This window comes from Lissotriton helveticus, chromosome 9, assembly GCF_964261635.1.
Source record: "Lissotriton helveticus chromosome 9, aLisHel1.1, whole genome shotgun sequence".
Classification (NCBI taxonomy): Eukaryota; Metazoa; Chordata; class Amphibia; order Caudata; family Salamandridae; genus Lissotriton; species Lissotriton helveticus.
Genome location: NC_136070.1, coordinates 976,623,811 through 976,635,236, shown reverse-complemented (window position 1 = coordinate 976,635,236; position 11,426 = coordinate 976,623,811). Strand labels below are relative to the sequence as shown.

At 52.6% G+C, this 11,426-nt stretch overlaps 1 protein-coding gene across 1 annotated transcript in view; it reads left to right on the top strand.

Annotated features, from left to right (window-relative positions):
• The first annotated feature begins 900 nt into the window (after nt 1–900).
• The window catches only part of ZMYND10 (zinc finger MYND-type containing 10), a 173,604-nt gene continuing 163,078 nt past the window's right edge, over nt 901–11,426 (top strand). Inside the window, exon 1 of the mRNA XM_078661272.1 lies at nt 901–1,048. Coding sequence (XP_078517398.1) covers nt 948–1,048 — 101 coding nt within the window. The 5' untranslated portion in view covers nt 901–947. The remainder of the gene's footprint in view (nt 1,049–11,426) is intronic.

Here is an 11,426-nt window from a genome sequence, read left to right as displayed (position 1 = left end):
TACTTTTACTTTACGTATTTAAAAATAATCGCCCAAAAACAAAGCGCTGTGAAAGCTAACATGGTGAAATAATATAGCGGCACCGAGTGTTTTGATGTGGAATTAAGGTGCATGGTGACGGGGCACTGGCAACATGTGTGTGCGCATTTAAAGGAAAAGCGCCCAAAAACAAAGGGCCGTGACAGCCAAGCAGTGCCCAGTGAAATAATTAACGGCACTGAGTGTTTTCATATGTAATTAAGGTGCTTTATAAAACAAGCTCTCTGAATTGATGTGGCGGGGCGCGCATTCCTTTGAAGTCTGATGCTGGGGCAGGGGAGCGGATTCCTTTGAAGTCTGATGCCGATATAGGAATGTGTGATGTGCACGCGCCCGGCTCACATGAACTGTACCAAATCCGCAGTTTGGGTAGACTTTTGAAGCCTTACTATAATCTCGACAAACAAGCATTGCTAAAGCAATGCTGTAGGCCGAGACCTAAAACTGCCGGTGCTCAGACCCGGCCCTCTTAAAGCCCTGGGTACACTCTTGCAATATAGGCGCCGTTGGAACTCATGCAGCTTTTGTTTAAAAAACAGTAGCGTTCACTGATGCATGCCTGCTTGCTCCTTCACCGTTGTGCGAACGGAAAAGTGAGCAGTTAAATTTTAGATATGCATGGAATTGAAAAAGATTGTGTAGTGGCGCCATTATGAGATCAGGCACAGAATTGACATCTTTTTTGTTTCCGACAAAGAAGTTGTACGGAGAGTGAGAAGAGAGGTAATTGGTAGAAAAGCATCGGCTGCCTGGCCCTAAAATGGCCGTCTTGTCATCCTTAGAAAAAACAGCGCGCAGGTTCACAAAGTGTGTTACGTAAACACGTTAACGTCGTAATTTTTTTTGTTTCCATGGTGACAGCGTCTCCCTGGGACAGTTGTTGAAGAAACCTGCTTCAACTTTCGCCGATGGAGCATGAGACCCAAGGAACCGTGCTGCTCCTAGGAGAAGCAGAAGGGATGGTGCAGAGTCTGGAAAACAGCACGCTGCGGGACGTCGGAAGCCCCGGGTAAGGAGATGGGGAGGCGAGGTTGACGGCGACGACATATAAAGGAAGGGGCATAAAGCAGCCAACCCTTCCTGAAAATGCAATTTTCTATATACAGTCACAAATATTTTAGGACAGTATGGCCACACAACGTTTATTATTATATATGTATTGCGCAGCATTATACTTTATGAAATCATATGTAAATTACTTTTTTGGCTTCATGGTCTGATTTACTTCTGGGTGTTTAAACATCTTAATGTTAAGGAACACATTGACAGGCTGCGATAAAATAGCTTGCACCTGCTCGCATATTTTGGCCCATCTGAGAAGCTAGCATTTGAGCCCGCAATTCGACTACAGTTGATTTCTTTTCCTGCCCACAGTTTTGCAGGAACACGCAGCAGTCTGTCAGGAGTTGCCTTTTAGCGCTAGATTAGTGCACCGCATATCACTTGATAAACTTTCCTGAACCCATGTATACAAAATCTTTCTAGAGTAAAATGGATAAGCACATTTAATTCAATTAGAAAAAATGCGGTAGAAACCCAAAAACAACCATCTGCAAAAATGATTGTTAAGCGATCAGAATGTTTCTGGCTAGTTCTAAGTTTAATGTAAAACGTTATTTCGGAAAAGGCCCTGCACCTTAGTATTCCAAAAGTATTTCAGTAGAGGTCCTACGCCTTAATGTTTGCAAAATTAAGATCACCCTTAAGGGGTCACTTTAGACTCAAGTCAAGGGTGTAGTGAAGCACCCGCTATACAAGCTTTAGCAGGGGTGCTCCTAGTTACAAGCAATGGTTCTTCGTGGCCATTCTTAACTATTATCTGTGATCACAAGACAAAAGCAATAGCTAATAAACAACACTGCAAGAAAAAAAGATACCTAGCACAGCAGTAGGTAGGGGGCAAGATGTGGCAACGGGACGAAACATAGTCAGCAATAGAGAAATGGTACACAATTGCAACGAAAATAATTGGAAGGCTAACGGAATGAGAGTGATAAAGAAGGTGAAAGAAAATACGAAGAAAAAGAAATCATAGTTAAAGAAGGATGGAAGAAACAATAGAAGACAGAAAAGAAGTGAACACAGTTGGAAAGGAGGAAAGGAGGAAAAACAAGAAAGGAATAAAAAAAACATTGCTCGGACGAAACATTCTATTGTATCTTCTTAGAACAGGTTGGGATTGCACGCTTAAATTCTAAATCCAAATTCAGTATTTGTAAAACGCAAACTACTCACCTCTGCACCTTGAGACCCTTAGGCCCTAAGGGTCTCAAGGTGCTTGGGCCATCGGGTTGGATTAAGTGAGCTAGTGCCCAGAGTCACATGGTGCTGAGCTGAGCTGCCGCCAGTGATCGAACCATGAGCCCTGAGGCGCTCCTGAGTTAGCCGCCCTGGCCGCTGCTACACACCTCTCCACTGCTTCTTTCAAGTAGAGCCATATGGTAGGGGGTATTTTAATTTTTCCAGTGACCCGTGATTTCCATTGTGGCATAATAGAACATTTTCTGTGGCAATATAAGAGATGCCTCTCCTATGCTTCTAGAGGAGACCTGTTATGATAATATGTGTAAAAATAACGAGGGCAATATGATATACCAAGAGAAATCTGGGTAAGAACTGTAATAAAAACAGCAGTTCCCTTATGTAATTTGAGTGCGTATATTTATATACATGTTACCTTATTAATTTCTTATATGAGCAATATGATTAGAAGTTGGTCTAACAATAACATAAATAATTAACTTTCTTATATTATTGGAACCAATGCAACTTGCTATGGTGAACAGTGTTGGGACCAATTAATTTATTCCTAGTTTGTTATCGCAGTTAGTACAAATAGTTAGAGGGAGCTTGGTGCATCATAATGGATCACACAATACTTGACATAAAGTAGAAAGGTGTGCATATATACTATATTGAACAAAAAGAAGTATGTAGGTCCTAAGGGTGGGGGGGGGGTGAGCCGCAACTATAAGCGTTTTCAGTCTCGTGTGTATCTTTAAAGGAGATACACACGAGATCAACAGCGCTTATAATTGCGGCTCAGAGAAGAGCCAGACATCTTCCCAGGAAATTGGTCGTGGGTAGGTCCCACGTAGGCGCGCACCCATCAGGTGGTTACTCGCATCCGCTAGTGTTCTGGATGACCGTGGATACCCTGGCTGAAGTCTCAGTCCACTCCCCAAAGGGTTGCTAGAAGGATGGACCATCCTGCATTCTATGCTTGCCCCCCCCCCGATTACCTTGAATCCTTTCAATAGGGACGGTGAAATTTAGGAAACCCCTTTGACCATCACCTACATCAAAGAGTAGATAAGGATTTCTCAACCGGTCCTGAAGAAGCGCCACACAGCCACAAGGAGTTTGTAGGCGAGAAACATGTTGACCTTTTAATCACTCACACTTGTCACTACACACACTGAACTGCAGCAGGTCGAATTTCCCCTGCCAGCCAAGACTCTTGTAGTCTAGTCTGTTAACCATAGCAAAGTGTCCAGTCAATAAAGGTTCCCTGGAACACTGTGAGCTATTTTTAATACACTTACTGCACCCACTCTACTCGACACCTATCGCCCCTCCACCTCTATACATAGGGCCTCCTGGCTTTCAATTCTAAAGATTTCCGGCAAAGAGCTCCCCTGTGGGGCACGTTGAGCATTGCAGCGCCAACCCAACGAGGAACTGCCCTATGATGAAGCATGACACCTCTCGGGGTCTGTGAGGGTCCTTGCTCCTTATTGGAGCTCTCCCCCGCTGATCCTTCTCCCGCCTGGATCCCCATCCCTTCTCCTCCCCCTCTTTCCATCCCATCTCTCTCATCCCCCCGCCCATAGGAACTGCATAACTCTTTTTGATCAATATGTTATTTGGCATGTATTCTGGACCTATCTCTTAAAAGCCCCCGTTCCTCCATTTGTTTATGATGCATATATGCAATGATAGAATACCACTTGGATTGGAATAGTTCGTAATAATAATTGGAAAACTCAATGGTTATAAGTTTTTGTAAAAAAAGGACTATATCCCTAGTTTAAATATGACAGTCGTTGGTGTTTTGAGCTTATAGTTAAAGGCAGGTCATCATCAGGACAGACAAGGGGGGCGTGGCTTAGGAGCTGATGGGACAGGCTGCGTGAGCATTGAGTTCCGCGCACGATCCCCCGAATTTCTCCTGATATCGACGCCTCTGGGTCCCCCAAACGGAGCCACTGGAGCGAGAGGCGGCCTGGAGCGGGATGGGTGGGGGGAGGTGGATACTGTGATTTGCCCGAAAACGAACGAGAGAGGGTCGTGCTGGTTGCCAGATTGAGAAGGGGTGCCGACCGCCAGACAATCCAAGATGGGGCCGATCCCTGGTGTCCCCTCTGACCGGAGCTGGCACTGGGCACCTTGATTGGGGGTGAAGATCGGCGGCCGGGAACGAGCTGAGCGGTGAAGCGCTGGGGCCCCGAGGACGATTGCTGCGGCTGTGGTGGGGCTGCGGGGCAGTGCGGCGCCCTGGATGGAGGAGAGGGGGCGCTTCGAGCCCTGAGACCGTGGGACGATTGGAATTGGAGGCCCGGCTTCTTCGGATCGCGGAGGGACCTGGGGGATGCCGGAGCTGGGCGACCGGGAGCCTGCCCCGTGCTCCCCGCACCCGCACTGGTCTGCCCTTGCGTGAAGAGGCTTGGGGGTGAACTGGCAGGCCGGGTGGAGCCCACCCACAGCGGCCGTGGCTGGGCCCCCATCGGGGTGCAGCATTTGTGGGGCCCGTCCGAGGGGCACCAATGGCCCGTTGGCCGACAGTGAGCCTCCTCGCCGGGCAGCGAAGTGAACGTAAGCAAAGCGGAGCCCACCCGCTGTCCATTGAACACTTTGCCCCAACGGCGCATTTCCACTACTGGAGCCGGCTATTGCACCCCCGGCGTGACCTAGGGCCAGCGGAGCCCACCCGCGGACTACGCCCGGCGACCCCTGCCTCCGCCGTGCAGCGTGTGCCTGCGGCTGCTGTGGCGGCGGGGAGGGTGATCCTCGCTGGGAAGCGTTGAGTGCCCGTCTGCAAGTGGCCCCAGCGGGAGCCCACCCCGCATCTGCCGGACAGGAGAGCTGGGCGGCACGGCCGGTAAAGAGCCCCCGCGGGGTTGGAGATCCGCCCTCATACCGCGCGGCACAGGGGGCTGTGAGAGGTTGCCGCGGGCGAGGGGGGGGGAGAGTGATCACCCCGGAGGGCCCTGGAAGCTGGCGGAGGAGCTGCGTGGGTTGGCTGTGGGGGAACCCCGGGCCCGGGCTGACTGAGCTGTACCGATTGGGCTAAAGGAGCCCCCCCATAAGGAGTGAAGGGGGCGAAGACGCTGGTGGAGGCATGGCAGCACGTGGTGGGAAGCGTAACGCCCGGAGGAGGGGCCGCGGGGTGACTACTGCGGGGCCTCTGAAGGAACTCTGGACCTCTGGGAGGGCCCCCTTACTTGCTGTAGGATTGTAGCGACTTGGTACCACCCTGACCTGGGGTACTGAGAGAGGTGCCTTGCGAGGGAGCTGGCGAGCTGGGAGGACTAGCACTCCAGATGGCGAACTCTACGGGACCACGTATAGCCCGAACCGCACGGATCGCTGGGGCTGGGCTGCTTCCTGAGCGGCGTGATTCCGGAGAGGGGTAGCCCTCGGGGACTGTGAGGGGTGCAGGAGGAGTGGCCCGACGGAACTGATCGGAAGGCGTGGGAGCACCGCAAAGCAGGATTGGAGTGCATCACCGGCCGCGGACATGGGCAAGCCTCGGGGACGGAAGGAAGGAGACCCGCTGCCATCGGATGCCGAATCCCCACCGCAGGAGAATCAGGTTGTGCAGGAACTGCCACAGGCCTCAGGAATTCAACTACAACTAGAGAGAATACTGACGGCCATAGCAGACACTCAAACGGCCCTCCAGCAGGACATTTCACAGGTCGCAACGGGGCTGGGTCTGCTGCGCGCAGATCACTCGAAGCTTGCTGACAGAGTGAAGCAGACTGAAACTACACTTCAAGAGGTTGGCCCTGTGCAGACCGCACTGACTGCGTCAATGGTGGGCGTCCTGGATTGTCTCACAGTTCTAGAGCGGAGGGCTGAGGATGCGGAAGGCAGGAACAGACGCAATAACATCCGCGTGGTGGGTCTGCCAGAGAAAATTGAGGGATCGGACATGGTGGCCTACTTAGAGACTTGGCTTCGAACTGTTGTGGCCCCTGAAGGGCTGTCAAACTTCTATACCCTGGAGCGGGCGCATCGAGTCCCGGCTCGGCCACCGTTGCAGGGGCGCCCTCCGTGACCGGTGGTGGCGCGGTTACTACACTTTCGAGACCGCGACTTGCTTCTACGGAAGGCCCGGGTCGATGGCCCTTTCCAGGTGGATAACAGTACTGTCACTCTCTTTCCGGACTACTCGTTCGATACACAGCGGCGTCACCTGTCCTTCCAAAATGTGAAGAAGAAATTGCGCGCTGAAGGGATCCAATATTCCCTATTCTTCCCAGCCAAGTTGCGCATAGTACTGGACGGAAAGACCCATTTTCATGACACGCCGGAGGAGGCCTGGGATTGGCTGGAATCTTACAGAGCGGGAAAGGATGGCCAGGAAGAGGAGGCACGGGAGGCTGGTGACTCAGCCTCACAGATCGCAACGTTTGCGATGCCGCAGGCGGGGCCTGAAGAAGCCATCGACCTCGCAGACGGCCATGGAGCGTAAGGGAGCCCTGGAAGCGGTGTCGGCGATCTCCGGGGAGCTGCTGAAGGCCACACTAGAAGCATCTGAACTTGACAGTGATAAGGGCCAGTCGGGGGGGGGAATCCTCGGTGTCGGATGATCAGAGACTGCCAAGGGTCACCCCTGGAACGGCAGATGAACTACTGGATGAGTAGATATTGGGCTGTCTGTGGGGATGGGGGTTCTGCCTTGGAGTGCTGTGCTGAAGCGATGGCTTTGTTTTGATTGGGGGCTGTAGTGGTGAATTGGACACGAGGGGTGCCAGGAGCCTGCATTGAGAGTGACTGGGGTTGGGGTGGCGGCGGGGTTTGCGGGGGGATCTGGGGGACCAGGGGAACATTGCATCTTGAGGGAACTGGGGGGCGGCCATCACTTGTGTTATTGGAACTACTGCAGGTCATACTCTAGGCTCTATCCAACCCCCACCGGATGGTACTATTTAGTTTGCCTTAATTTTGCATGGGGTGTGCAGTTGAGGTAGTTTGGATGGGATTCCCTATGTTGATGCCTGTTCTTGGGGGGGTGGGAGACGTATTGGGAGGGGTGGGAAAGTTTGGGGTTGGTTCTGGTTTGTTAAGGGGAAATTGCCTGCTGATGAGCTTAACTGAGGAACCGGTACTATTGAGTGTTGTGTATATGCATAATAGTGACACTGCCTGGCGGCTGGAGGGGGGGGGCTGCCTTGAGCGTTTTTTTGCGATTTACTGTTACGGGCCCGTCTCCTGATGTGAAATGTATATCCTGGAATGTTCGGGGATTGCACTCCATGCAGCGAAGATATAAGGTACATTCCTATCTTGTCCGTAGGGGTGCGCAGGTGGCTTTCTTGCAAGAGACACATCTGACTAAATCTGAGGGGCTCGCGCTGCAGCGTAGGTGGTGCGGACAGCTTTACTACACCACTTACTCGGCCTTTGCACGAGGGGCACTGATCTGGATTAGGGCGGGGGTCTCTTTTCAAATATTAGTCCAACTGATAGATACTGACGGCCGCTATGTCGCGGTCAGGGGCCGTCTTCATGGACGTGAGGTGACCCTCTGCAGTATCTATGCTCCTAATGTAGAACAGGCATCCTTCTTGGAGACTTTGTCTTCTGCCCTCGCCGATTACTTCATGATACCGGTATTGATGGGGGGAGACTTTAACTCAGTTGTTGATGTAGCCATGTACAGATCCCACCCTCCACTCCCCACGGCCCGATTAATAAGCTGGCTGGAGTTCAAGCCCTTTGGTAGGAATATTGGGGACTTCTTGACCTTTGGTGAGCGCAGCATCCGACTGATAGGGATTATTCCTACTATTCGGCCTTGCACGACCTCCATGTTCGATTGGACGTCATTTTGTGTAGCTCCGGTCTGGCATCGCTGGTGGCCAACAGTGAGTATTTAACACACACCATATTGGACCACAATCCGCTATTGGTGAACTTCTGTTGGATGGCGGAGCGCCCCAGGATCCCTCACTGGCGGTTGCGCCCTGAGATGCTGGAGGATCAGGTCTTCCGTGTGGAGCTGAGCGATGGTGTGGAACTCTACTTTGTGGAGAATGCGGGCACTGCCACGACGGTGGCCCTGGAGTGGGACGCCTTCAAAGTGGTGGTCCGCGGGATCTGTATCGCCAAGTGGGTAGGGGTTAGGAAGCTGCTTCTGCAGGAAATTGAGACAGCTGAGCTGGCCCTATGCGACGCTGAGAGGGCTCATTCGGATGGCTCTGGGACGCATGACGAGGTTTTGTCCCGGAAGGAGGCGGTAGCGGTGGGGGTGGAGCGGCTACGGTGCTTTGACTACAAGGCTTTCACGGCTCGCGCGCATGCGGAGCGGAACAAGGTGGGCACGTTATTGGCCTGGCTTGTGGACCCTACCCCTAGGTGCGTGCCCATTCTGGCGTTGGTGCCCCTCGGGACGGCTGGAATATGGTCAACATCGTATCAATGACCACTTTCGCTCCTTTTATGCGACTCTATATACCAGCCAGCTGCAGACTGGCGAGGCGGAAACTCAGGCGTTTCTGGAGGGATTGGAGTTACCAGTACTCGAGGAGGAAGAGGCAGAGGCTCTTGGACAAGATATTACATTGGCTGAGATTCGTTGCACCATTAAGCAATTAGGGCGTAACAAAACGCCTGGCAGCGATGGTTTGCCTATCGAATTCTATCTGACATATATTGACCTCCTGACCCCCAGATTATTGGTGATGTACCAGGAGGCTAAGGAGACGGGGATACTACCGGCCTCTACAAGGGAGGCCATCATTGTACCGCTCCTCAAGCCAGGCAAGCCGCCGACTGACCTAGCTGCGTACAGGCCTCTCTCCATGCTCACTACTGATTATAAAATACTGAGCCGTGTGCTTGCCACTGGCTCCTCCCCTTAATGACGCGGCTTGTGCATTCAGACCAGGCTGGCTTTATCCTGACGCGCAATACTGCCAGTAGCATGCGTAGACCGATAGGAATCTTAGATTGAGGTTGTGGAGGGGGAAGGCAAGCAATGGTGCTTTCGGTTGACATTGCTAAGGCATTTGACAGCCTGGAATGGCCTTATCTGTTCTCAGTTATGGCGGCATTTGGGCTCGGCGCCGGATATGTCCGTTGGACTGAAATCTTGTATTCGTTGGCAATGGCTAGAGTCCGCGTGGGGAGGGCTGTTTCCTCTTCCTACCCAGTGGGGTGGGGCACTAGGCAGGGCTGCCCACTTTCCCCGCTGCTATTTGCTCTTGCGATAGAGCCCTTGGCAGCACGCGCTAGAATGGGAGGGACGTACCGGGACCTTCGGCTCAAAGGTTGTGAGCACTATATCTCGCTCTATGCGGACGACCTCCTAATGTTTCTGGCAGATGCGGGGGACGCCCTGGAGGGGGCGCGCACTCTCCTTGACCGTTTCGGGGATATCTCGGGCCTGCGGGTTAATTGGACAAAGACTTGTGTTTTCCCGGTGTCTAGCACATCCGACCCGCCGGTGTTACCGCCTGACCTGGCGTGGGAGCCGAGATGCCTTCCTTATTTAGGAACACAGGTGTATCACACACAGGAGGATCTTCTCGAGGGCAACATTGGGAGAGCGATGAGGGGCTTGAGGAGTAGTAGGCGGTTTTGGTGGACCTTGCCATTGTTGCGCTCCTGAAGATGGTGGCGCTTCCTCGTCTTTTATATTTCTTCCGGACCTTACCGATACGGATACCGGCTGCTTTCTTTCGACAACTCCGCTCAGCAGTAGGTAGCTTTATTTGGGGTGTGGGATGGCGCAGAGTAGCGCTGGACACACTGATACGGCCGCGTGCTGAGGGAGGCCTTGCTGCTCCAGATTTAGAATTATACTATCTGGCAGCGCAATTCCAGGTTCTCACTCAGGCGGTAGCACTGGAGTTCAGAGGGCCAGAGGGGGGACTGTGCCGGAAGTTCCGAGGCATGTTCTATCCTTTGTGATCCTGCAGCAGCGACTAAGGACTGCCGAATTATCGATGGTGGAGGACACCCTAAGACAGTGTTGGAAACGGTTCCACAGCAAAATTGGGGTGCAACCCCCTTACGCACCCGAGATACCGTTGGGCATGTGCACGGCGCTACCACATGGTGGCGATTGGTCTGGCCTGGCGGAATGGGAGGAGTTGGGCCTGCAGATGGTGGGCGACCTATATGCTGACGGTGTACTGGTGCCCTATAATGTGTTACAGGAAACCTTTGGTCTTCCGCGTGGTCATTTCCTGATGCATGCGGCATTGATTGCAGCCCTGCAAAAATATTGGGGTGCTGGCCTCTCGGAACCACCGACAAGTGGCGCGTGTCAATACGTGGTGATGGCAGCGGGAACGTATAAGGCGGTTACCTGTCTGTTTAAAAGAATGTTAGGGGAAGGGCTTAACCCGTTACAAAAATTGCGGGAGCAATGGGCAACGGACTTAAACAAGGCCATCCCGGACGCGGCCTGGACACAGATACTTGAAAGGGCATGGAGGAGTACCAGGAACACCAGGTTCCAGTTGATTCAATTCTTTGTGCTGCATAGGACGTATCTCACGCCAGCTAAAATTAATCAGTATTTTCTAATCGAAACTGCGATATGCCCCCTATGCCGGGTTCAGGGTGCGGACCTGAGCCATATATTATGGGAGTGTCCTCAGCTGGGAACGTACTGGGAGGAGGTCACCGGGTCGCTCTGTGGGGTGACGGAGCGGCAGGTTGCTATGGATAAAGGGGTGTGCGTCTTACACTTACACTGGTTCCCGCACACTAGTAAAAACAAGATAACTAGCAAGTTTATTGACTTAGGTCTCCTTCTGGCTAAACGAGAAATTACATCCCATTGGAAGGCAGCAGCTGGCCCTAGCTATGTTAGGTGGAAAGCAGCGCTACTTATGTGGGCGAGCAGCGAGAGCTCCGTTAGACTGCGACAAGCCTATAGATCCCATAGTGATAAGGCGCTGGAGGCGGCGAGGGCCCGGGATGCCTTGGTGGCGGAGCTCCGGATGCTGGATGTGGATGTTGACTCGGACGCTGGATCATCGGTGGGGGAGGAGCAGGCACAGGCGGCTTCCTCTGGACTGGGGGAGATTAGCGCAGTGGGTGGTCCCCGAATCACGGGAGGTAGCGATGACCCTGAGTATAATGGATGAGATGGCCTGTAAGCATGTCACACACGAGAGTAGTACTTTGATACCATTTCTTATCTA